Source organism: Myripristis murdjan, chromosome 20 (genome assembly GCF_902150065.1).
Source record: "Myripristis murdjan chromosome 20, fMyrMur1.1, whole genome shotgun sequence".
NCBI classification, from domain to species: Eukaryota; Metazoa; Chordata; class Actinopteri; order Holocentriformes; family Holocentridae; genus Myripristis; species Myripristis murdjan.
Window position 1 is genome coordinate 13,780,817 of NC_043999.1, and position 27,483 is coordinate 13,808,299.

Genomic DNA, 27,483 nt, shown 5'->3' on the forward strand with positions numbered 1-27,483 from the left:
ATTACAGCCTATGCACACTGCTCAGCTGTAGCTCTAAAGTTAAACATATAGCAGTACAAAATACTTGCAGACTATGCCACAATCATACTTAACTGTTCCAGATGAAAAGGATGCGCAGAATAACCTGGTTCATTTCATAAGCTTTTATTTACATGCAATAGTGCTCCAGCATGTGTAACCACGACAACAGCAAAGGGAGTACAGATTCAAGATCTCCTTCATTTTGATCGCAGACATCTCTTGCGAAGACTAATACTTATGCACCGTTCTGTGAGGGAACAATAATACTGACACACCTGTCAAGGCTCCCTCACTTGGTAGTCATTTGGTGACCAGCATATCAGTAAACACAGAAGTGGTTGCAGTCTTGTATAAAGTTCAGCTTATTAATGACTGAGTAAAAGATATTTTCCAGAATCTCTCCCATTCAGTGATTAAAAATAACATAAAAATTAAAAAAAAATAAATAACTATACAATATATAATCTCTTTTGAACACTACTGAAACAGGATGGTTTTATGTTGCATACACTTGTTAATAGTTTGTTAATGATGAACAATGCATAATACACGTGTTATTTCTATACAAAATGGTTGACTGACAGTTGTACCTTGAAACCTTGGTAAAGCAACACAGAACTAAATCGAGAAGGGAGCAACACACAATTACAGCATCAGAATGGTTCACATGGTCCCTTTGTCTCTGGTGTATATAAAGCTAAGTACTGAAGGTCCAAGTCCGAAGCGCTGAAGATGGAGATCTGCCAGGAATGACTTGAGGAGTGAGGAGGGTCTGGATCTGAAGTGCTGACTTAAGAGGAATCCGTCTCCAAATTTATGATCCTCTGACTGAATTTCATAACTGGAATAATATCTCCTCAGACGCATTTCCCTCCCCAACAAATGCAGACACCATTTGAGATTAGAACACGAGTTCAGCATGACAACATGGCACTCCCTTTGTCCATAATGCAGTGAGGAGGATGTATGAATAGAGTCTTTTTTTCATTATGAAAATAACCTTATATACACTATAATGAAACACTTTTATGTACAAAAGTATAAATATATAAATATCTGTGATACAAAAATAAATACTTTTTCTTGTTTTCTTCTGTTTGTTTGACAGTCTCATGCGTCTGTTGCGTCTGCTGTCCCTTCGTCCTCTGGGGACGCTTCACTCGGGAGGATGTTCACCTCCTGTATTGTTGTGTCTTGGGATTGTGGTGTTGTTGCTGCTGAAGATGACGTGGTGAAGATCCCCTCGTCTTCCAGAGATAATAGAGGAAGGGAGGCTGGCTCTACAAGAATAAGAAACATAGGTGAGGTACTGAACTTTTGAGGATAGACATTTAACAAACAGCGCTTCAAGGATGTTATTGTAAAGCTAACCCAATAAAATGCCAAGAAAATTTGTTTCAGCCAACTGCATCTCCCATTAGGGTTCGAGTCAGTCGAGATGGGTTTAATATGCATTGCATATTAAACTTGCATTATGCACTGCATCATCACAATTTGTAAGAGAAGCAATTTTCCAGATTTGGCACTTAAATGGACTCTTTGGTGTATAAAAAGGAAAAAATGCAACAGCTTGGACATATACCATGAGTAAGATCATCCTCCTCCGCTACGTTCCCAAGATAAAAGTTGGTATCACCTCCCACTTCCTGTGGACTGAGTGGCTCATGGGAAGTGTCAAGGAGCTGAAGAGCAGAATCATCACAAGGACAGCAATCCTGTCCACGATGGTCAGGACCACTAAGGAAGACAAGGGTGCAAGATTGTTTAGATATGCCCAATAATCCAACACAAAAATTATTATGAATTCTATCATCATGAATATCTAGTCATAGAAAAAAAAAAGCATCCAGTCAAAGTGCAATTATAGCAATTTGCAAAGATCTCACTGTTTCTCCTGCCCATTTGTGGACTTTTTATGAGGAATTTGAATATATCACTGCAAAATATTTGCCCTATCACATGTCTCTGCAGGTTTAAATGGCAAGCTGACCCCTACATTTAAGGATTGACATGTACATGTACCTGGTAGAGTAGTGGTAGACAGGCAGGTGCCCATTGGACATTGTCTGTGGCAGCAATGTGTCACACTCCATATCACAATCCACCTCCTCCTGCAAAAAACAAACATACTCTAAATACCACACATCACAATTAAAACATAAATGAAAAGTGTTCATCCTAATGAACTTTTGCCAACAGTTATATATTCTTATCAAGCTACAAACTGTATATTTAAGTCTATATGTATTCCTTTATAAATTGTGGTATACCTGGTGCAGTCCAGGCAGGCAGTGTGTGGGAAGGTGGGGTTTGCCGTTAGGAGTGTATTCTCCATTAGGCTGGTAAACTCCATGTGAGGCAGTCATGTGGGGGTCCAGTGGGCAGTGGCCGACCAGCGCCAGCCCCTGAAGGGGAACCATGGTGTACTGGCAGGACGATACAGGGGCCGCCACAGCAGGGAAACACAGGTCGGACGTTTGTTCTGAAATGAGCACAAGATGAGAACATTTACATATTTATATTAACTATGTTCTTTTGTTCCTCACATGGTATTTGGGGTGTCGTACTTGGTAACTTTAGTCTTGTTTGCACCATTAAATGCTGTGAATTAACTGGTGTTTGGTGTTTTCCTTTGCAAATCACCACCACTCACTCTGCTTAGCCCAAGCCCGCCAAAGACAGAAGGGGATGAAGGCGACGATGATGAAGACAAAGGCTCCCAGAACGACACCAACTATGAGGTAGGGTAGGTCGCTGGGCCGGGGCACCGCTCCCCCTGAGTGTCCTGGACCTGGGGCTGGAGATTCTGACGGCGCAGGCCGCTGGTGGTTTGGACGAGCTGAGGATAGCACAAGGAAGGAGTGGAAAAAATATTTAATAAGACCGTTTAGTCAACATCAGCAGTGAAATGTAGCTTCACTTTTTAACAAGAGGCAAGTCACCAAAGAACATATGATTGCAATTAAACATTCAAACAGTCTGTCAGGCTAACTTTGCTTCACTGTACTGGCCAGTGGTAGAAGTAACCCATCCAAAGTGGCTGAAAAACTGACTAGCGGCAGTGAGTCTACAATACAGGCAAATACTACACACAGGATCAGCTCACCTTTGGTTTCTAGGATCACCACGTTGCCGAACTCGCTCTCTCCGCCCTCGTTGAAGCACTGCATCTTGATGTCGTAGGCGGTCTCAGGCTGCAGATCAGTGATGGAGTGCCAGTAGCGGTCTCCCTCCACTACATCCTTCTTATAGTCGCTGTCGTTATCGCTGTCTGTTGGCCGGTAGTAGATGTAGAAGCCATAGATGGGCGTGTTGTTGACAGGAGTGTACTGATAAAAGAGAGAGAAAAAAAAATGAATCATGATGAAAAAAGAGAGCACGCAGCACCGGCTGATCTCCACCTCCACCGTTTTACAGACGAACACATTTCCTCTCTTTGCTGCTACTCACTGTCCATTTGAGGATGATGGTCGTCTCGTTGATGGCTTCGTTGTAGGTGATGTAGGGTCCGTCTACAGGCCGCTCGTTGGTTCTGCCACCCACCACTGTGTAGGCCTTAGACGGGGCGCTGGGAGGGCTGGAACCAATCACGTTCACCGCCACAACACGAAACTTATAGGATGTTCCTGCAGTGCAGAGAAATGCCATGTTAGTCATTACTGCATAGAAGGAGCCTCTATGTTCTGTGTTGAGTAATGATGTTTGCTTTTAGCTTCCTTTTTTTTTTTTTTAGAGAGAGAGTAAATGAAATGTTGATTGCAATCTGGTTGTGGTTTTGATTGACTGCAGTAATTACTGAAATGACTGCAACAACACTAATTATGCTGATGAATTTCGGGGTCATGGGAATATAATGACATCATCATTGTAATTGTATGGTACAACATCCGACATCCCCACCCACTTCACACCGCCCTCTCCAGCATTCTCTGACAATAACAACAACAATGCTGTTGATGTAAGCATGAGGATGTATGTGGCTTGCGCCGACGGGGAGGCCGACCTTTCTCCAGGCCTGTGATCTCCACAGAGAGCCGCGATGGCGGGATGTTGGCCACGGCCGTCACCCAGTCCTCTCCTGCCTTCTTCACCTTCTTATACTCCACCTGAAACGACTGGATGGGGAAGCCACGATTGCCGCGCGGGATCCAAGTTACATACGCAGATGTCTCCGTTGCCGTGGAGATGGTGGGTTTGTCGGGGGCCTCGGGAGCTGTGGAGAAGGAAGAACGGTGTCAGATGGAGGACAACGGCAGACGCACAAACACACACACCATTTATCTGTAATCATTCCATCAACATGCAAGTGTATCACTAAAGCAAAACACAGACGACATAAGAAAGAGGCTTTAACACTTACTGAGAGCTCATCCTTCAGTGAAATGAGGGAGAAATTGAGATGTGCATGTTAGTCTGTAGGAGGGTTAGGAGTTAACAGCTTTAGTCTGGCATTATCTAGTTATGGTTATCACAGGAGAAACTGGAGTTATGGTTAGTACATTAAGTTAATTAGAAGAAAGTTTGTTAAAGGAGAGTAAAAAAAAAAGAACAGGATGTGAAGGCTTACGAGAGAGGCTGGGAGAGGGAACAGCAGTTTTTGGAGGGTCATTTTGGCCTCCTGGACCCCTGCGACCTGTTGTTAAGAAAATAAGACCAGAAATTGCAATAAGGGTGCGTTCTGAACATACATGGTTAAAATCTGTAATTATGATTATGCTTATAATCGTTAAATAAAGTGCCAAGGTCCAGCATATGTACATAAAAGAGGTAGTGATAAATAATTGAGTGGACTCTTGTGATAACTGTACCAACTGTTTGTAGATTCCCATGAAAACCACATGCATTTATGTCTATTTTGCTTTTTTCTGAGCCTGACAAAATGTTAGCTATAACAACTGTTACATATTTGGGAATTTCTGCTTTCAGTAAGCTGTAAAAGTGGGAAAGGTTTTGGACTTTGCAGTTCTACCCATCATAAAGACTGACTGAAATCATCGCTGGTGAATTAGCTGTACTTTTGTGGCCTGATGGCGTGTGTGTATATGTTTTATGACTGATGTACCCTTGCCAGTTCTGAAAGTCATCATGGCAGGCTGTCCCAGCCCTGCACAGTTCTTGGCAGCCATCTCCACCTCATACAGACTGTCTGGCTGCAGCTTCGCCAGGGTTAGTTTGTGCAGAGAGCCTGAAATGCTGCTGGAAGTCCACTCGGCGAGAGGGTCTCCCACCTAGCAGAGAAAACAGCAAATGTGAAGTGTGAAACAACGTATTTACTTTAACATTATATAATCTATTTTTAAAAATTGCAATTTATAGCATTCTCTTAGATCGCCACAATGTTAATATTAGCAACTGGTACGAGTAGTCTCTAAGCTTCAGCTGGTACCATAAACACTAATAAGTGAAAAACAATGCAGTAAACTCTTTGCAGTACCTTTCTGTATTTGACCATGTACTCCAGCACAGGGGGCCCTCCATCATGGCGTGGCCTCCAGGTCAGTTCATAGAAGTCAGCCTTGCCGGTTCGTGGCTGGCTGAGGATGATCGGGGCCTCCGCAGGCGAGATCTGCCCTGGGAGCTCGGAGCAGTCGAGGGGTAACATGGCCCCTGCGGCCCCGGGCCTCACCGGCGCCTGCTCTCTAAGCACTTTGTCTGGGCTCAGCGGCCGCAAGATGGACGGCAGCTTCCCACGGGATGGAATCCCTACAGAGATACAAATAAGTTGATGGTGGACACTGCAGGAGGGAATCAAAAGACATCCTATCCGACTGCACTACTCACCGGTTGGCAGAGTAACAAGTCGGGCCGAGGCCTGTGAGCTGCCCACACCGTTCTCGGCCATGCACTGGTACAGCCCGTCGTCCTGAGGCCCGACGTTGAAGACACGCAGCATGCGGGAGGACAGGCGATGGCGAGGAGATGGGGCGAGGGGCCGAGCATTGTGGAGCCACACCACGGAGGGAGCGGGTTTCCCCCGCGCCTGGCAGCTGATCCGCACCGTCTCTCCCCACGCCGCCTCCTGCTGCTGCAGCTCCACCGTCACCTGAGGAGGCTCTGAGGGAGGCAGAGAGAAACACGAGTGAGAGGAGGCGCACACCCAGCCACAGCTTGGATCTGTGTGTGTGTGTGTGTGTGTGTGTGTCTACACTGGAGATGGAACATGAAATTTCAAAATCATGGTTATTGTGACTAAACGTATCATGGTCTTCAGTACTATCACAGTATTGTAAGAATGTGATGAAAATGTTATAATAATAATAATAATAATAATAATTACTATCACACATTGAAATCATTTCACCATGATTTCTATTGAAAATCACAATTTAAAAAGAGCACTAAGCAGTTTCAGAGGTTCAGCTGAACAGGACTTCTTTTGACTCACAAAAAAGTGAAATTAGTTCCAAAGAGGAGAGCCATGCAGACTCATCATCACCCTGTTGCTTATTTGACTTTTTTTGTCACACAAGTCTAAAAGCTCCTCAGTTCAAATCAATCCTGGGCAACTTCGCATTGCCTTCACCTTTAAATTACTCACACCACCTTCTACCATGGAAAAGCAATAGAAATGCAATAAAAAGCAATAAACACGTATGCTGCCCATGGGCGTTATGGAGACTTGACTGGTTGATACTGATTTTAGTTGATATGAGACAGTAGGGCTATGTACAACAAAAACTGACTTAAAAAAAAAAACCACACAAACAAAAAAAATACACTCATCAAAACTGGTTATTCTGATTAAAACACGAAACATTTCAACCAACTGCCAGATATTGTATCACGGTTTATAGTAAAAACAAGAACCATTCCATCCCTGGTGTACACGCATGCTTGTCTATCTTCTCTTGTGTGTGAATGCCTGGGAGTGTGTGTGAGCAAAGTGAGCGATCATGCACGTGTGTATAGGCAGTGTGACAGGGGTGTGGAGAGCCAGGCAGGCCAGGCCAGGCCAGCCAGTTGATGGTTGGCTGCTTGTGAATCGTGGAGAGACAGAGCTCATTAGAGCTACAGCAGCTCTCTGGCTTTAATTAGAGCCAGCTGCAGAGAGACAAGCCCACAACACACACACACACAATCACAAACACACACACACACACACACACACACACAGAAAATCACTGTAAAAACAGTCATCCATAACCTAGACACACTCAATCAAGTCCTGCTGCAGAATAGAGAGCTGTGTCTCCATTCTTACACAATGCCGCCCAGTCTTACATTCTGCTCACACACACACACATACAGACCCCTGTCTTCTGTGACCGCCAAACAGGAGTCAGTCTAATTATTAAATCCATGACACAGACAAAACTCTAGTCATTAAAAAAAATCCTAAAAGGGAGTGGCCAATGAAGAAACCCTCTGAAGCTAAATTAACTCCATTCACCACTCAAAGCCTATAGGGGAATCAAATCAGTGTCTTTAAAATCACAATCAAAACAAATCATTCAAAAGGCCAAACCAGAATGAAAGTTATGAAAACCACTCTGTGCCTTGACTGCGTATACTCTCTACCATTTTGTGCGAACACACAACATGCACCAACACATTTCCCCTCCTTCCCTTTACTTACCAAACACCTGCACGTCATAGAGCACGGTGGCGGAGCTGGCCAAGCCGATGCCGTTGTCGGCGCGGCAGATGTAGGTGCCTGAGTCAGCCTCGCCGACTGCGTCGATCAGCAGGTTGCTGAGGAGGAAGCGCGTGTTGTTATGGAAACGCAGGTCCTGCCCGTCTTTGGCCCAGGTGACGTGCGGAGTCGGGATGCCGCTGGCCACACACTCCAGCACGAGCCGCTGGCCCTTGGTCACGATGATGGAACGAGGCGCTGGGGGGTAGATGATACGAGCCGCCTCCGACGTGGAACCTGGCAGAGACGAGGACAGTCAGGGGCTTTTCGATGTCAGATGCTGTGACACTGAGTTGCTGTGTATCCAGGCTTCGCACTGAAAACGGATCTCTTACATAAATGCCTATTTATATAAATCTGTGCCTGCATTAGTTTTTCCCTGCTCTGCCTTCCGTCTCTGTACATTGCTTGCGTGTGTTTGCACGAAGGCTGGATCACATCCAAACCATCTATAATTACGATCACATTGCATTAATTACAGTAACCACTTTCCTTTCTGGATTTGAAGATTCAACAGCTTTGTCATCACAATTTGACTGCACTCATCCACGCCTGTCACTCAGTGTGTCCTGATGTTACTGGATTATAAAAGTTGACAAACAAATGTACCTACAGCCTCACAGTTAGAAACTATCCAATCCCCTCTTATAGCCAACATATACAGTTAGTTACCTACCGATGAGTTGCTATTTCAATATCAACCACAATATATTGACTTCTTCCACATTTGTCATGTGTTTTTTTTATCAGTGCTGGTAATACTGGTGCGTATGTGGTGCATAACTGCATTGAATGTTACGTCTTTATGTTTCAGAGTTATGTCTTGTGTGTGTTGAGGTCGGTGACTCACGGCGGATGCGCAGGCGGTCGGTGGAGGTGGACGTCTTGACCTCCTGCGTGACCGGGTTGTAAGCAGCACACTTGTAAGGCCCCTCGTCCTCCTGCGTGGCGTTGGCGATCTGCAGGTTTCCTGACGGCATGATGAGGTAGTTTCCTGCAGGAGAAAACAGACAACAGATTACACACCATAAAGATCACATATGAACCCAGCTACACCGAACGTGACAGTACGATCTTTATTTTGCAGACACATGCAGTGTGTTATGTATGTAGAGATATACAATTAACTTAAATAAATGAAATCAGCTTGGACTCTGGTAACATGTATGTGACTCTGACACCCCTGATTATCTCTTACATCAGGGCACAGATCAGCCCCGTGACAGTAACTTTTAAACTTTTAAACTTTCAGCCCTGTGACACGCAGGCTCGCCATGCACAGCCATCACTTCACGATGTGCTCTTCAGTTTATCAAACACCCAAAACAGGCAGCGCTCATTTTCAGGTTGTGGTTGGTCACTATTGGGGCTTTGGCTGTTTTGTTAAAGGATTCAAGTGCACCTGTTCACCAGAGCACACAGTGAAGTGGTCACTGAACTGATATCAGATGGACTTAGATGGACTACATTAGTCATGGAAAATGAGAACCTTGCTAGTTTTCCTTTTGTGTCAAGCAGCAAAAAAGTGGTAGCGTGACCTGATTTGGTTAATTTGCTTTACTTGACATTGTGCATCCTGCAATGTGACTAAACTGCACACGCGCACATCGCAGTGTCAATGCTGAAACGATTCATCATGCAGCCCTCGTGCCATTACAGTGCTGATGTCAACTGTACAGACTGCAGTATAAGCTGCAGCCACAGGGTGGCGTCCCAGAGTCTGACCCAGACAGGGCGAGGGAACGCGCCTCAATATGGTCTTCATTTCCTCCAAGATAAGCTACAGATATCAGTACCTACAGCTCCCAGGCATCATCAGCATACCAGCCACAAACCACAGGGGCTTTTTTCTTTTTTTTCAAGCATCTTAGAAATAAATGGTTGAAAAATAAACAAGGGTATTCCCATGTTTCAACATTCTTAAGATAATTCCCTTATCACCGGTTTTATGATGGGCCAGATAGCAGGATTATAGCATTCCAGTAAGTCATGAAGAGAGATTGTGCACAGTGAGGGAAGTGGAGAGCGAGCGAGAGAGAGAGAGAGAGAGAGAGAGAGAGAATTATGGGAGATCATAACGAATTAGTCCTCAAAAGCAGCAGCTATCAGAGGCCGGGAGATCCACAGTGAAGTGACAGAGAGAGAGAGAGAGAGCGAGTACCTTTGGACGTCTCCAGCCATTCCTGCTTGACGCTGTAGCGGACCTGGGCCTTGGGCTGGCTTTCAGGGAGGTGACATTCAATAACCGCCGTGTTGCCTTCATCTACCTCGATTTCCTGCTGGTCATCAGGCTCAAAGTCACGTAACTCTGAAAAACACACCGAGAGGGAGCACTGAGGTCAACATACAGTCCAGAACTACACCACTGGAAAACAACTGTATTTCCATATTGGTTATAGCTCACATGTCCTCTCAAAGGTCAAGGTGTCAGGTTGCTGTAGCATTTTCACTCATTACATTGCAAAAAAATAATGTTTAAAAAAAAGGGGAGAATTTTATTTATAGTTATTTAGCCTCATACTCTTGAAATCTTGTTTGTCCCAAATCTGCTAGTGAGATGAGATAATCCCACTTGTCTCCAATGCAGATTCAGGAATTTTTCTGGGAAGTACAAATATGTCGAAACAAGGCCGAATGAGGCAGCTCAGCCCACAAACATCAAGAAAATGACATTTGATTCAGGGAATTATCTCATCACACTGGTGGACTTTTTCACTTGTCTTAAGAAAAACAAGATTTTCAAACCGAATATGAGACGAAATAAGAAACTGGATGTTCTCATTTTGTGCCGCTGAAGAGTGTGAGGAAAACATCGTGTAAAATGTGTGTACTGTTTGAGTAGGAGACACTGATTGTGTCTAACATGAGTGTAACTGGGCCCGGTTCAGGTTCTGTGGGAATTGGGAGTGGGATTACTGCAGCCATGTGCTGCGACTTTGTCCCACAGACACACAGTCTGCACAGCACAGACACTCTGCTGACCCCCGACCCCGAAACCCCCACATGGGGGCCTCGAGGCCTGGCCAAGGGGTCAAAGGTGAGAGGTGTCCATCCTCTAGAGTTTCAGGGAAAGATAACCAGTTTGGATTTGGGAGGAAACAGCACAACTCCCCTCCAAGAAAAAAAAAAAAAAAAAAAAAAAAAAAAGGAAGACGAAGAAGAGGACCGGGGTGGAGACGCTGCCATTTTTAAGGCGACCAGGAGAGGACAGGAAACAAGAGACGGGAACGGCGCAGGAGGAGAGAAAGAAAGAGCAGCTGGGTGAAAAGAACATTAACAAATAGAGCGATTTGTCGTGAGGCAGTCCAAATGTGAAATGAAAGATAAATAAAACTTCCCCGAGAACCTGATTAAACTTCTACCAGCCTTTGTTGATTTATTCTTAACAAACACGGCCGGCGCTCCATTCTTTCCAGAGGTGCTATAACGAACTTGTTTTTCTTGGACCGGCAGCCTCTCTCTCTCTGGCGAACAGGCCAAGACCAAGCCACTGGTACATATATATATATATATATATATCTACACACAATCAGCTGAGCAGACTTTGTATACAGCTCTAATTCAATACACAGAGTTTAGTTAAGGCCGCGCTATCTGTCTGCTGATAGAGACGCAGGAGTGATTTACTCAAGGCGCTGAGCAAACACTGCAGGAGGAGAGGCTGAGGCGGCTGGTTTTCATGTCTGATCTATTCACCACGCACGCTGGCTCTGTCCCCGTCTGTCTGCCTGCCTGTCTGTCTGTCTGGGGCAGCTTTAATGGAGAAATGGCTTATGGGAGTCTGAGGCTTTGACAGGTGAACCCCCTCACTCCTCCCACCCACTGTCTACACACACACACACACACACACACACACACACACACACACACACACACACACACACACACACACAAACCTCTAGCTCCATTTCATCCTGAGAGATGAGAATCCCAGGACGTGTCATGCAAAGTGGTGTGTGTGTGTGTGTGTGTGTGTGTGTGTGTGTGTGTGTGTGTGTGTGTGAGGAATATAGGGGGTGGAGCCTCAAAGAGAGAGGCCTTGTGACGCTCCATTTGCTAAATCAATCAGGCCCTGTTTTTACAGCTACCCCCTGCCTGCCTGCTCTCCTTCTCCTCTCCAACTCTGCACACACACACACACACACACACACCCCACCCCCCAACACTCACACACACACACACACACACACACACACACCTCCTCCTCCTCCCTTTGCTTCTCCCAAATTCCTGCACTTACACCTTTTAACCCCCCCTCCACTCCGCATTCTTCACAGGAACAACCCCGCATGGGTGCCTCTCAGGTGTATGTGGTTGCATGTGTGTGTGTGTGTGTGTGTGCGTGTGTGTGCGCATCCTGCTGGCCCCGGGTGAGAGGAGCAATGGAGGATTGATGGTATTTATAAAGTGAAGCAGACCTCCCGCACCAGGGCTGCTTGGCAAGGCCCACTTAAATATTTCTAGAGAGACAGTGCATTCATCATCTTTATGTGCAGAGGTAGGACGCTTTTGTGTGTGTGTGTGTGTGTGTGTGTGTGTGTGTGTGTGTGTGAGAGAGAGCGAGTATGAATTGTAAGATGTTTATGCCACGTGTGTTCATGTTGCACAGATCCACATCGGTCCAATTACCTCTCCTGTGTTTTTTTTTTTTTGTGCAAAAGGGAGGGCGACTGTCAACAAAGGAATTCAGGCAAGGACTTTTAAATAATGCCAAAACAGCAGAGACCCGGGAGATTCTTCAGAGTCAGACAGCAAAGGCCTGGAATCAAACTATCTTGATCACACACACACACACACACACACACACACACACACACACAAAAACATGTGCGTTTCTAAGAGGAAAACAGCACGCAAATGGAAAGACGTGCACTCCCTGTGGAGCAATTCCTCAGGCGCTTTCGGGGTGGCCGAGAGGAGAGTGTTATTAAATTAGAGAAGCTTTTTTTTTTTTTTTTTTGAGAGGGGGGGCGGCTCCATATGTGCTTAGCTCAACATGATTCATCAACTACTGGATGTATCAATGACATGTAACGCCTTGTGTACAGATGGGATTCGTCATTGAAGCTCTGCGCACATAACAGGCGCGCCGCTCGCCAAAGCAGAAATGAGAGGGAAAACGAGAGAAAAGAGAAAAGAGAGAGGAGAGAAAGTGAAAGATAATGAGAGAGGGCGACAGGTTGAAGAGTGAAAAAAAAAAAAAAACGCGCGAGGGGAGAAGAATGTGCGGAGTGTGTGAGGTTATGGAGCGCCGCGAGGAGACAGAGAATGTGACATCACGTCTCATCTTGTGCGAGGATCCTGTCTCGACTGGCCTGGAAGACGCTTCCAGTTTTTGAGCCGCACAAAAAAAAAAAAAAAAAAAAAAGAGCGCAGGATACAGTCAGTCCTGTCTTCTCTTCTGCATCGAACGGTGCGCGATACACAACACTACACAACACTCTCACCCCCCCACGTCCCCCTCTCTCCTTTTGGCAAAACAGCCCTCTACCCAATTACGGGGCCATAATTTCCGAGGCGTCCTGAGGAGAGGAATGCGGTGTTGTGGGGAGCAGAGAGGCCAGAGGAGGCAGGGGGCCCCCAGCTTGAGCCCCGGTCCCCTATCCCCGCTCTGACCAGCCCCGGCCCGAGGGTCCCCTCCATTCCTCGGTCTCAGGTTACACCGCCTCAGGCCTCCCAGTCCCCTGATGCATATCAAATAAAACACGACGCACTCGGTTCAGCGCTGCACTAAAAATGTCAGCATCCAGAAGAATTTACTTGAACCTCGTTTAGATCAATATACGCGACGGGCCCGCGCGCCGCATGACGCTGCAGAAAAGTCCGGGGGTTATTTCAGCCGCGACCACAACAGCTGCACGGAATGAACACTCTATTACCGAACACGGCTCCCATCATTTATCAGTGGTGCGCTACAATTTGTCAGGCGCGTTTCAGAGCCGTCTGCATCAAAAAATAGAGTCGTACATTTGAAAAGTCAGTGGAAAATTACATGGTTTACGTTGTTGTATTCTTGCAAAACATGGCAAACAAATTCCTCGCTGCGGTGCAGAGTGATGACTCCAACTGTGTTTTTGTTGAGGAGAATTATGCCCGAGATGTTGCATGAAAACGGGGACAAACAAAACCCGCTTGTGTGTATTTCATAGCTCAGTGTGTGTGTGTGTGTGTGTGTGTGTGTGTGGCTACTCACTGGCAGCAGTGACGTTAGCAGGCACGCTGGCCAGGGCTCCTGCGCCGGTGCTCGCCACACACTGGTACCTGCCCAGTGTCAGGTTGGAGAGGGCGGGGATGAGCAGGGTGCCCGGCCCCAGCACCACGTCCAGCTCCCCGTCCGCCACTTCCTGCCCGTTGAGGCGCCAGCTGATGTTGGCCGAGGCGGGACGGGCGCTGCAGCGCAGGGTAACGCCGCCCCCCAACTTCTGGACCACCGACGCGGGCTCTTCAGTGAACACGGGCACCTCGTCTAGCAGGGAGAGGAGCACACGTAACAGTCAGCGGCGTGATAAAAAAAAAACAACAGAACAGTTTTGAAACATGGACTTTTATGACTCAGCACGCCGTCATGACTCTGATCAAAACACGGAAATGAAGAAACACGGCAGACCGTTGCTCACATATTCTGGATTTTCTGATTTTGGGCGACATCTTGATGCTGAAGTGGTCCCTGGTGTGTGTTTTTCATGCGCTGCACATCCCAGAGATGACATGTCATTTAAACAGCATCTCCAGTCCTGTGGTGTCTTTTTCCTTGGTTTGATTTTTGTTTCTATTTTTAGAATTTCTGGAGTTTACTGCGTGTGTCTGCTCAGCCACGGTGCCTATCACTGCTCATGCTCACGTCCAAGTTTCTCTTCAGTTTATTCCAAACAAACTGTTGTTGCTGCTCCGGCTGTGCAATATATTGATATTGTATCCATATCGTGATATTAGATTACATAATGTCTTGGATTTTAGACACTGTTGATGGCATAAGTGTTGTTTTTTTCCCTGGTTTTAAAGGCTACATTACAGTAAAGAGTCAAAAAGGACATTGTGATATTTGATTTTGTCCATATCGCCCTGTTTGCTGCTGCTTTTATAAACTGGGTAGAGGCTGAATTACTATGGGGTAATCCCAGTTAATTTATATGACATTATTATTTTAGAACTACAGATTATTACTTCAAATTTGTGTTGCAACTACTAATGTTATCATTTCCAGAGATTTTAGGGCAGTCGTTGGAGCAGCATTTGAATTTCAGGCAGTGAGAGCCAAATAAAAGAGGAGTTTTAAACATCTCCATGTTGCTCAGCTGGGAGGAAGCGGTCACCTGAGCCGCAGGTTACTCACCGGAGACGGAGGCGCCGCCCTGCAGGCAGGACAGCAGCACTGCAGCTAGAGCGCACAACACTGGAGCCCTTCTCTTTTTCATCCACGGAGTCCAGTCCAGCTTTCCAGACATCTTCCATACACTACCCCCTGCAACACACACACACACACACACAGCAAGGTTAGAGGGTCATTTACAGACTTGGTGCACTCATAACAAACAGTGTAAGCCAAGTCCCACTGACTGAAACAAACACACACACATACACAAACACACACACACAGCGCACCGAAACACCAACAGTCCCATTAGGAAGACATAGGTAGACCAACACACTCATTCACTCTCGACACATTGCCAAAAGTCCCTTCTACCTTTATGGCACTTGTATACACGCACACATACACACACGCACACACACACAGAGGACGCTCATGAGCAAAACATGACCCGCAACACGGCGTTGCTCTCTACCCTCAGCAGCCCGGACACAAATAAAGCCTTTCTTTTCTGTCAGCCCCCATCTCCTCTTCACCCATCCCTCCCTCCCCTCCCCTCCCTCTCTCTGCCTTGTACCCGCACCCATTAAGTCAGTGCCCATCAAAGGGGCGCCCTCATTCTGTGGGCTGTAACCTGACAGCCACCCCCCGCCCCCCCTCCCCTTCCCACTCAGGTGTAACTGATACAGGTAGAGGGTCCAAGACGAGAGGGAGGGGAGGAGGAGAGCAGAGGAGAAGGGAAAACACAGAGGCTGCATTCAGCGCTCAGCACAAAGAGCAACTAATGAGAGGCAGGACAAGGGGGGGGGGCAGAGGGAAATATATATCACAGGACTGTGTGTGTGTGTGTGTGTGTGTGTGGTGATGGTGGTAGTGTAGTGTAGTGGGGCGGGGGTCTTTTATAGTTGAGCGCAGTATGTATTAGTGGAGAATGGAGAGAGCTGGGAGAGAGAGTGTGTGTGTGTGTGTGTGAGAGAGAGAGAGACTAATGGTAAATGGTCAGTCTATTAACAGTTAATGTAGAGAGGGGAGGCTTTTCTCTCTCCCTTGTCGCTCCCTGCCAAGTTTCCCAAATTCTTTCCTGTCAGGTTAAACTAACAACTTCCCGTCAGGATGAGGAGGGTGGTCCTTCGCTCCCAGGCTGAGTCTCTCCCTCTCTCTCTCCCTCCCTCTAGCTCACTCACTCTCTCAACCCCCCCTCAGCGCCATCATAAATATCAAACATCCACATACTCCAAAGGATACTGCATCGATAGAATTGGAAACACAATTTTTCTCACAAATATTTGCCCTGATCTTATTATGGCGCACGAATGACTGATGATGCTCTGAGCTTCGGTGACAGCAACGAGCTACTAAACACACACACACACATACATAGAGAGAGAGAGGGAGAGAGAGACCAAAGCAGGACAGCGAAGAGAATGGAAACTCTTACAGCGCGACTTCATCATCTAATGGCCCCAGCAGCGAAAAAGTCTGGTTGCCAGGCAGATTTATTGAAAATGAGCAAAGCAGGGCGCTGATGGGAAAACAGGCAACTGCCACACTGGCCCATATGCTTCACTGCTGCATTATAATTACATATCACCAATGGACCTAAACAACTTCTACATAGTTTATTCTCATGGTATAAACTGACACACACAAAAAAAAAAAAACACACGTGTGCTCTGTCTCACGTTCATTCATTCACTCACTCACTCACTCGGAGTAAGCCATCGGTAGTTTGCTGCCTCGGTAAACAAACAGCGAGCTACTGCCTCCTGTGGCTTCTGTGGCCGGGAGCCATATGGACTCAACCCAGGACAGCTGCCCATAAAAAGGCACATACATCTGTATCGAGCACCTGTCCCAACTGGGAGAGGCGCTGCCCGTAAACCAAGCAGGTGAATCTGCCAACTGGACGCACATTTTGAACATTTCATACGAGCGTGCGGGATCTCTAGCACCCCCTCTTTGCCCGTTTTACACACATAATAAGAGAAAAGCAGCGACGGCGAGGCAGAGGGAGAGCCTGCGCCGTGATAATAATAGTGCGACGGTATGAGAAAACCCCCACACACACACACACACACACACACACACACACATCAGCACTCCCTAAAAACAGCCTCGTACTCCTCTGAGCCTGCCTGTCCGACTCATTAATCAGCTGGGTGCTGTGTTTGCTTAGCAGATACCCTGCCTCAAGATGAAAAGTTGGCCTGACATCCATGTACAACTTTTTCCATCCATGCAGAGCGGGAGAAGGAGAGAGAGAGAGAGAGAGAGAGAAAAACAGGGAGAGAGAAGCCTCCTCCACATCAGCGAGACTGATAAAAACCAGAGCCGACAGAGAGACAGCTCCAGTGATTCAGGAGCCAGCAGAATGTACTTGCGTGCACGTGCGCACACATGTATCTATGTGTGTGTGTGTGTGTGTGTGTGTGTGTACAAAGGCCAGTTGTGCTGCTGCCTTAATACAGAGGAACAACACTGCATGGCGAATACTTTGTGGCAGCAGCTTTGTGGGTTTTTTTGTAGAAAATATGCTGCAGTGTTTGTGCAGGAAATCGTCTGAACCGTTCAAATCTGCCCATTCCAGTGAGGAGCCACGACCAGAGGCTCCCTCTGTGCCGCCGTGCCGATGGGCTCATGCCTGCTGGAGAGCTTCACTAACTCCTGTGTATGCGCGGCGGGCATGCGAGTCCGGTCTGTAGGCATGCACCATGCGTGTAGGTATGCGAGCGCCGTACATGTCGGTGTGTGTGTGTGTGAGAGAGGGAGAGAGTCACTTGATGGAAGTTCATTGTGAGCGTGCTAAAGTAAAGGAACAGGGCCCCCTGTTCTCCCAGGCCACTGCCGGTCCCATTGTCCCCCTGCCTCCGTGGATAAATTCATTTTGACAACCCTGCTAATTGGATAAAACCAGACTGGAGCCTCCTCCCTGAGCGCTCACATTCCATCTGCTTTCTGGCACGGAGAGGACACAGAGGAGGAGGAGGGGAGTGGCAGGGTAGGGTAGTAACTCCTTCTGAGGAGCTGAGCTGTTGAATATTTATCACCCCCACTCCTCCTCGTCTCCCCCTCCTCCTCCCCAGTTTTACGTCTTTTTACACCCCTCGGACCCCCCCCCCCCCCCCCCCCCCCCCTCCTCCCCTCGAGGTTCTCCAAACACCACAAAGCCCCCCCTTTAGATAAACACATGCGGTGTCAAGTGTGAGGAGTGCCGGGGTTCAACTGCCCCGCTCGGGCCCGCGGCCCACAATGCCATGCTGCATAGCTGCCATGCGGGAGGCCGGTTGCCCCTGGCGACGCTAACAGGCAGAACGCACCTTAATAGAGTGGAGAGTCATTGTAAAGCAGTGAGCCGGCGCGCGGACAAAGACCCCGTGGACCCCCGGAGAAGGGGAGACGCTACTCTGAAGAGCCCGGGGAAGAGCTGATGGGCCCTGCTCAATGGCCAAAAAAAGAGGGAGGGGAGGGGGGGGCTCAATGACCAAGAGGTTTGGGAGTAGTGTGTGGAGAGGGGAGGGGGGCGGGGGGTGTTCAATGCCTTCAGGGATTGATGTGAGATGGGTGAAGGGGGTTTGTGGGGGCAGTGTGTGGGGGGGGTGGAGGGTGGAGAGGTTGACTGAGAAAGCAGAACGGGGACTCAAATTAATAGAGGGGATGTCAACTGGCAGGCGAGCAGGAGGAGAGAGCAGGGCCTTGTCAATGAGAGGGTGTGTTTGAGAGAGCGTGTGTGAGAGCGTCGCTCAATGTCCCAACATATTTTCCCCTCACTCTGTCAATCTGTTTGCTGGCCTCTTGGTCCGCCTGAGGCTGGACGGAGGGGAAGACGACGAGGAGAATCCAGCGAGTGTTTAACAAAACCGACACGCAGGGGAAGAGGAGCAACACGGGCAAGGGTTTAGAAAGTAACAGGCACACACACGAGTTCAATAACTTCATCAACCAAAACTCGAGCAACACTAATACACATCATCACTGTCAACTGAAAACCGAATTTCTCCATAAATAGCCATCTTTTAGTTTAGCAAACATACATTTTAGACATTAAATTTCAATATGTCTTCAAATTTAAACAATGAGTTGACAAGAGATTTCTTAAACACGAGTGGTTAAATAGTCTCAACCCATAAAGGAGGATTTAATCCGTCAAATCTGAAGCTAAAACATGAAAATCATCATGAGTGGAAGTTTATACAACATGATCATAGTCCTCTCTTTTACTCTGTGTCTTGAGGCTTGAGATCATGAGTCCCATGTATTTTAATGTCCATGCAAAATAAACTTAAAACTGAAACTGCCACAGTCATTTCATTGGTTAGTTGTTTGTTATCCACTGATAGAGCACATATTTCTTTTTTCTATTTCCACAGTAATAAAGAGAAAACGTTCTGAAAGGAGGAGGAAATCTTGTGTGAACTTACTGTTTGGCATCCAAGAGTCGTGTAATTTTCATAAAGTATAATTTGTTTTGGAAAAACCAAACTGCAACGCAATGTATCATCATGGTGTCAAAAATAAGACGAATATGGTGACATGATATTTTTACCATGTCACACAGTGTTAGATGTGGCACTTTCTTATTTCAGCTTGCCAGAGATAACACATCCCTTTTATTTTCATACTTCGCTATTTGACACATAAAAAAAAAAAAAAAACTTGGCAAAGATGAAAAACCAAAATCTATTCCCATCTATCACTGCGCTATCCGGGGACGGGCCTTCCTGGACGGGAACAGAACATTCTTATTATGTCTTATCTTGGCATGGGACCCTGCCCAACAGGTGGAGAGGGGGGGCGATCCAAATCCCTCACTCGAGCCATCACTCGTTCTCATGCCATAAAATTACACATCAAAAGCATCTAAGCATCTCTACGAACGCTGAGACTTTGCCCAACTCCCCCACCCCCCTATGAATCCAATACACACACACACACACACACACACACATACACACCCTTCACAAAGTATTAACGAGCTATATGCACAGCCCTGCTCCCCCCCGGCACTAACGAGCTACAGAGCGTCTCGAGGATTAACGAAAGGGATCTGGACAGGCCTGCAATGGAGGGATGGGGGGGGGGTCTAATCAATTAGGCACCGCTGCATTTGCATAATTTAGATAACGAAGCCGAATTAACCGCAGAGAGCTAATTACGGTGCCATGGCGAACACACCCACCCGCATTCCTCCGCCTGGCGTGGGATGCCAGCGTGCCCACCAAGGCCATGGGAACCGCCTCGCGCCTCCTGAGGGGGACGCAGCCACATACCCCCAACCAAACAGCAACGTATGGAGCGTTAAGCCATCACACACGCACACACACACACACACACACACACACACACAAATGGTTGGACATGATATGCACAGTATATAAACAAAGATCATTAGTGCAATGTATTCAGCAGAGAATGTGAGGAAAAAGGTGTGTGTGCATCAAAGCTGCAATCCTTAAGCAAAAGCAGCAATATCATGAAGGTAAATACTCCTGAATTCATAATTTTGCTTAAAGCATGGAGGTATTATGCGTAAAATGCAGTGAAAAGTGAATATAGTCACCATGAAAATAAACCTGTGAGAAATATCTCAATGTTGTAGCTCTAACTGCTCCATACACCACCAAGATTTGATGTTTTGCATGTAAAACCTTATTTTGCAAAGCAGCAAGGAACTGCAGCCAGAAATATGTAGTGCAATAAAAAGTGTAATATTTCCCTGTGAAATGTTGTGCAGTAAAACGTCTCACAACTAGAGAGCCACTGCTTCCCAACTGTACATGAATGCAGTGTTTGAGCAAATGTAATCTGTTACTTTTTGCCTCTGGTGTGCATATACAGTGTGTGTGTGTGTGTGTGTGTGTGTGTTGAGACTCCCTGTGGGGACAGCACATCATTTCTGAGAAGCCTTCACCAAGCGCCAAGATCCTCAGCACACAGTCACACAGCACCTAATCATTCCCATACAACGCCGGGAGAAGACCCCAAACTAATGCCCCAGATTTCACAGTACCCATTTTACACAAACACACACACACATGCATGCATACACACACACACACACTGTTACATATTTGAGTTACCCGCACCCATTCTTCCCCCATGCCTGTCTCTCTCGCTCTCACACAAGACACACACACGCACACTTGACAACACATAAGCAAGCAATCACACAAACTCCTATTACATGGTAAAAGTATACTCACAGAGGCACATAAATATGCAAACCTCAGGAAGTTTTTCCAACACCAAATGTCAACACACACAAAAAAAACCCAACACACACACACAGGCTACCACTTATCTGTGTCCAAAGAGATGAAACACAAAGGCGTACATGCTAAAAACATGGAGGTTTTCAGAGCTGTGCACATACGCAGCGTGCTCCTTGTGTGTTCGTCCATCATGAGGAGGTGGAAGGGTGGGGGGAGGGGGGGGGGGGGGGGGGGGGGGGGGGGCAGAGAGGAGAGAGCAGGCAAAAAGGAGGGAGGGAGGGAGAGATGGAGGGGTGAAAGGGGCCCCCGGCTCCTTTGGCAGCTCATGCATCAGAATGAATGGAACCAATTATAAATCAAGAGCAATTTCTCCCCATTATTCAGCAGGAACCAGGAGGGAGAGGGAGAGAGAGAGAGAGAGAGACACTGCCTGGCCCGACTCTCCTACAACTCTCACTGGGAGATGAAGGGAGAAAGAGGAAGGGAGGGGGAGAAAGAGAAAGAGAGAGAGAGAGAGAGACAGAGAGAGTAGAGTAAAATATTATATGAAAAACAGATACGTGGAGGCATTAGAAAACAGAGAAAAGTGGGAGGACGACAGAGGGAAAGAGAGGCGAGGGAATGGGAAGACTCATATGAAACGAGGGGTGGGAGGAAGGCTTAGAAGTTGTAGAAGTATGAAAAACAATATATGAGGATGAATTTTTCCAAAAAAAAAAAAAAAAAAAAAAAAAAAAAACTGAGGTGAGGCAGGAAATTGAGCAGGAAAAAGAAATGCGGTGGAGAGAGAGAGAGAGAGAGAGAGAGAGCCCGCACGTCAACTGTGTTTGAGATGGAGCGGTAACACAGCGCCGGTTATTCCACGGTTATAAAGTGAAAGCTGCCGGGTCTGAAAGAGTTTCTTAAGAGGAGAAACAGCTGGAGGAGGCTTGTTTCAAAGAAAGCTCTCCGTTTCAGAGGCTGGATTAGTGTGTGTGTGTGTGTGTGTGTGTGTGTGTGTGTGTGTGTGTGTGTGTGTGTGTGTGTGTGTGAGAGAGAGAGAGAGAGAGAGAGAGAGAGAGAGAGAGAGAGACAGAGGGAGGGAGGGAGGGTAAAGCAGAGCAAGAGCGCTACCATTTGTCCTGTCAGTCAGGCCTGTGGATACTCTCTCTATCGTAAAGGGGGAAAGCTCTGAAATATCATAAAACAAAATCTCACACAAACCCGAGCGCGCTGTTGGACAGCACACAGAGGAGCAGTGTCGATGGAAAATTCCAGCACTGATAACCCCTGGGGCCCACTAACTAACTAATCTGGTGCCCAGTGATTTATTCTGTTGAATCATGTCTTCTCCTGCCAGTTTGACATTCTTCAATGATGAGTTTTTCTCTCTGGGGCAAAACTTTAAATCTTATTATTGGTTAAAGCCCTGGAATATAACCCAGATTTCCTTGACGTTTTCAATTTTCTGGTGCCTTTATTGTTTCTTTCACAACTGCTGCACAAACACACACATAAAGTCACTGCTCCAGCATATAAAAAGATGTGTGTGTGTGCGTGTGTGTGTGTGTGTGTGTGTGTGTGTGGAAGTGTACAAACACACTGAGACGGCCTGTTCTAGTAGGGTGTCGGTACATGAAGACTGACTGGGAGACCTAGAAATGCCACACTAAATTCAAGCAAACCCAATGAAACACCACTCGGGTGTGTGTGTGTGTGTGTGTGTGTGTGTGTGTGTGTGACAGACAGAAAGTGACTGGCTGAGAGAGTGACACAAAGAAAAGTGACTGAATGGTTGCAGGCAGGGTGCTATTTGGTGTTTGTGTGTGAATGATCTATTAGAGGGTGTCTGGGTTGCTTTTGGCTCGTAATAACGCTCCCTAATCTTTGTCCAAATATCTGCTTTGCACACATAGGGGTATTTGTCTACACACACACACACACACATACACTGCTTACCAAGTCTGGAGTTGATCAATGACTTAACAGCACTACACCAGGGCAAACAACAGTGTGTGTCTGTGTGTGTGTGTGTGTGTGTGTGTGTGTGTGTGTGTGTGTGTGTGTATGCGTGGTTGGGGTAACTTTATTATCCAATCAGGAGCTTAACTTTTTACCTTAAGTACTGGAACAAATCAACTCAACTGCTTTACAGGCTTTCGATGATCCCTATTCGATCATTAAGGCACCGAATGAAAGATCTAATTATCTTTTATGATAATGGCTGTAAACTGAGGATGGGCATGTCTAGATGCAGCCTTGGAACGCCGTTTGAAATCCAATAAATGCCGCTGTGTAATGGAGAAAGTTGCACACCTGTTTCTGAATCACACGTTCCCCTCCCTCTCCGCCGATTTTGCTCATTTTCCATCCCAGGCATTTCTTCCTTCGCTCCTCTTCCCTGTGCCCGATTTATCTTCCCCGTCCCTGTCTCAACAATCTCATCCAGCCTGATCGTCGCCTATTTTATTAGCCTCTCCAAGTCTCTGTCAGAATTTCCTCTGACTGTTGCCCTATTTTTTTTTTTTTTTTACCTCACATTCCTCCCCCTCTTTGTGATCCTGGCTGAAATGGAGGAGGCTGCAGAGGAGAGGGGAGAGGTATGCAGCCCCAGGGGAGGAGACTGGACCCTGGCCACCTGCTGCTCCAGGTGTCCCTCTCTGGTTATCCATGTCTGACTGGACACAGAAACCCTCCGGGGCACGAAGCCCGAGCCCGAGCCTACAATCTGTCAACGCTCAAGCCCTAATGCACCGTATGTCAACAGGCCAATAATGTTCGGCTCTGGGAAAATCAGGCAGCCATATTTGGCGATGAGTGTGTTTCTGCCTGGTTTATGAAAAGTACGTTATCCCAGCAAAATCCTTTCTGAAATATGAAATGTAAACTACCGCTCTCCGTCTCATACACACATTCCTTCTCTCTCCCTCTCGCTTTCCCCCGCTGGCTTTGCCTCTCTGGCTCTGATGCAGCCGTCTCACAGGACCGTGCAGGTGATCCTCCAGTGGAGGCAGGTTCAGCACCAGAGTGACAAGCAGCACATTCCAGAGTGAGGAGATAATCCTGATTGGACAGGAGCTATCACTCATACACACACAGACACACACACAAGAATCGCACACACACAGAAACACACGAACACAGGCCCACAGATTCTGCCTGCAGGCTGTTATGACTGCATGAGTGTACCCGCTGCCGTAGAGATGAAAGCATACCCTCAGGAAGGATTTTTTTCTCCTTTGTCAATTAACACCGACGTTACACCCTTTAAAACAACAATACACTTTTTACAGCACCGCAGTCCAAGCTTGGGAACTTTTGAAATACAGTCACAAGCACAGGGTCCGAGTACAGTGAAGTCGAGCCAGCGGTAATGGCAGTCCGTGTCGAGCCGCGGCCTGTTTGTTGTCTCAAAATGTATTTTTCCATCTAAAGCACAAGACTTGGGTTTACGTCCAGATGCATTATCAACGCCAATGATTTCAAAACACACCATGTGCAGGGCAAGAGTCAAACAAGTTAAAGCCTATCCTTCAACAGACATGTTATGTCATACTCGAAAATGGCAGAATAGATGTCAGAACCAAAATAAGCAATGAATGAGAGATTCTATTGCCATTGGCTGCAGACCTAAACCTACACAGGAATTGATCTTTATAAGCTATGGGGCTGTATTGCTATAGACTGTATAGGAAATTACCACCAGCCACTGGCCAAATGCTAGTAAATTTGGCAGCTCTGCAAGCCACGTTGGCAGGTAACCGTGATTAATCAACCATGATTAAAGCTAAGGTCCAGCTGGTAACAGTTAGACAACAAAAGTGGCTGGTAATTTTGATATAAATCAGCCTCTGTAACCTGTGGACAAAAAAGTTAATTTCCTGTCCTGGCGTCCTGTAAATCTGATTCGCCTACAGCTGGACGTGGCCTTCACTGACCTGAAACCAAAGAGCAACTCTGAATTTTTCATAGCATGTCACACCAATATCAAAGTGCATACGTCTTCTGCTTCCAGTTCATGGCCAACAGCATGGGTGCACACTTTTAGACCATCAGCATCACCTTAATGACAAAATCACTAATATCACGGTGACATTCCTGCAGGACTTGGTGGTAAGAGCAGGTAAACGGTGGTCTTGTTGTATTTCATGGTGTTTTATCACCTTGTGGGGCTTTCTGTGGTATGATTTTGACCTGCATGGTGTTTCAAAGTTCTGCTGTGACATTTACATAATATCCCACTAGAATTGGTTATGGACTATGGTGCTGTCCTGTGCTGCAAGGCGTAGCTAATGGCTCTTCATGAGCAACCAAATAAGGTCAAGGACTGTGAGATACAGGCAGATAATCAGACTGGAATCAATTAGTTCAACTTTGATCGAGCCGACCGCCACTGATGATCAACAACAACAAACCCCGCTCCTGAACAACAAGGGGCTCCCTTTTCTCCCCTCCAAGACCAATTAATTCCCTTATGCGGTGCGCCTAATTGGAGGAGGCCAGGCCATTCGTTTCGACTTTTAATCCAAGTGACATTGATTCAGAGGGAACAATCGGGCCCTCTTGTCTGATGCCATGTCTGTCACTGAATTGCCGAGGTTTCTCCGTGCGAGCCAGTCGGGGCTAAATGTAATCCAAATAACAAAACGACACCTGGGGTTGGAAACTTGAGCCCCTGCGGCTGTTCCTGTAGCTCTCCATGTCCTGCATCCCCTCCTCCTCCACCACCACCACCTCCTCCTCCTCCTCTCTCGCTCGCTCAAACCCCCGGTGACTGACACCCCGGCCAAGACTCATTAGCAACCCGAGGATTAAGACAAACATTTTCTCATTAAATCATCCCTGAATAAGAGGAGGGTGATATCAGAAGTATTGAGCGAGGCTCTTGACAGCTATGGGCAGAGATGCTGCATTCCGCGCTGCATTGATGTTTGAGAATAGCTGAGCAGCTGTCAATTTATTGGAGGCTCTAATTAGCTTATTCTGACAGCAGGAGTTTGCTCCGCTGCTGAGGGGCACCGGGACTTAAGAGACGCACACAATTAGCGCTGTTATACTTTGCTTTCTGCGCATAGTGACATCTGCTCGGTTCATTTTGTGCAGAAACAGGCTAATAAAATGTAGGCAGGGATGTAGCGGAGGCTGACCCATAAACAACCTCCCCAGCCCAATTAAACCTGTTTTCAACTAAATGTACCCACTTTTTCAGACTGACCCACATCCTTCAAACCTAAATTCATAGTGTGCATCATAACAAATAAGGTGAAAGTGATGAGTTATGTGAAGAAATGGTAATTAAGAGGAAAAGGCACGATGCCTCTCTGACAATAGTTTTTTTTTGTTTGTTTGTTTGTTTGTATTGGTAATTGTTTGCCTTATGATGATCACCAACTGGGGGGTTATGATTTATCAATCCTTAGGTTTAGCAGCACATTCCGCTGATGATATGGGGGTAAATCTGGCAGAGCTCTCCATGTCTGTCTCCTGTTACCCTATGGGAGCGACTATAGGCTGAGGCCTGCAAAAACCCAGGCACCTTTTCCCCCAAAAACAAGCATGTATCTCTGCAAAACACACTTGGGAATCTCCGCAAACGTGTCACACAAAGCCCATCCCTGCTCAATATCTGTGTTGTCCGGTAAAAATGTGGCAGAAACCGGCAGGATTTTTTTTAAAAAAGAAAAGAAAAAAGGAAAAGTTTTGAAAATATGGACGCAGAGCTCGTTCCATCAACAACAAGCTAAGTCCCAGAGCAAAGTTCCCGTTTCTTTTTCACGAGTTAACATCCCAAACCCAGACCCACAGCGCGCATTTGCACCCACACTGGAGATATTTGATCCTAATACTTTTTTAGCAAACAGTTACTGGGCATCACTCCGACGAGGAAACAAAACAAATGTTGCTATCGAAGTAGGCACCAGCATGCAACATGGTAGTCTAACCCCAAAAGTGACCACTTTTACTATTTATAAAGTAACACACGCGTTAGTAAAGCACTCAGGAAGGCTGCGACTATGCGGTAACACGCATAAAGTTGTCTATTATTTTGTAAAACATGTTGTTACGCAGCGCTACAGCGCAAAACATGGACCAGTTGACGGGGTAAAACTTACCAAAACTGCTAGATTTGGTGCTCACACCTTGTTTTAATAACCCGATCTTCAATCCGCCTCTCTCCGATGTTGAGTTTAGTCCGAAAAACAACACTTCTTATTTTACTTTCCCTCTAAAGCCTTACTGCTTTAGTAATTTACTGCGATGCCACCGACATTTTCTTCGGCTCCCCAAGTTCTCACATTGAAAGGCCGTTTTTGGATGACTGAGCTCTC

At 46.7% G+C, this 27,483-nt stretch overlaps 1 protein-coding gene across 1 annotated transcript; it reads right to left on the reverse strand.

The window, feature by feature from the left end:
- Positions 1-128: 128 nt before the first annotated feature.
- boc (BOC cell adhesion associated, oncogene regulated) lies at positions 129-27,483 on the reverse strand. The gene is made up of 18 exons (XM_030079730.1): positions 27,268-27,483; positions 14,988-15,116; positions 13,848-14,120; positions 9,816-9,962; positions 8,505-8,648; positions 7,598-7,891; positions 5,803-6,075; positions 5,456-5,724; positions 5,084-5,249; positions 4,589-4,654; positions 4,025-4,234; positions 3,472-3,647; positions 3,128-3,350; positions 2,675-2,860; positions 2,292-2,503; positions 2,044-2,132; positions 1,604-1,758; positions 129-1,301 (listed from the first exon to the last, which is right to left on the reverse strand). Exons 2-18 carry the CDS (start codon positions 15,097-15,099, stop codon positions 1,132-1,134), a joined length of 3,165 nt encoding a protein of 1,054 aa, XP_029935590.1. The 5' UTR covers positions 15,100-15,116; positions 27,268-27,483; the 3' UTR covers positions 129-1,131.

Coding starts and splice junctions, on each gene's coding strand:
- boc (XM_030079730.1), bottom strand. CDS start 15,099: ATGTCTGGAAAGCTGGACTGGACTCCGTGGATGAAAAAGAGAAGGGCT. Junction 2,861..3,127: donor GGTGATCCTAGAAACCAAAG/GTGAGCTGATCC, acceptor TGCTATCCTCAG/CTCGTCCAAACCACCAGCGG. Junction 1,759..2,043: donor GTCTACCACTACTCTACCAG/GTACATGTACAT, acceptor TGTCTTCCTTAG/TGGTCCTGACCATCGTGGAC.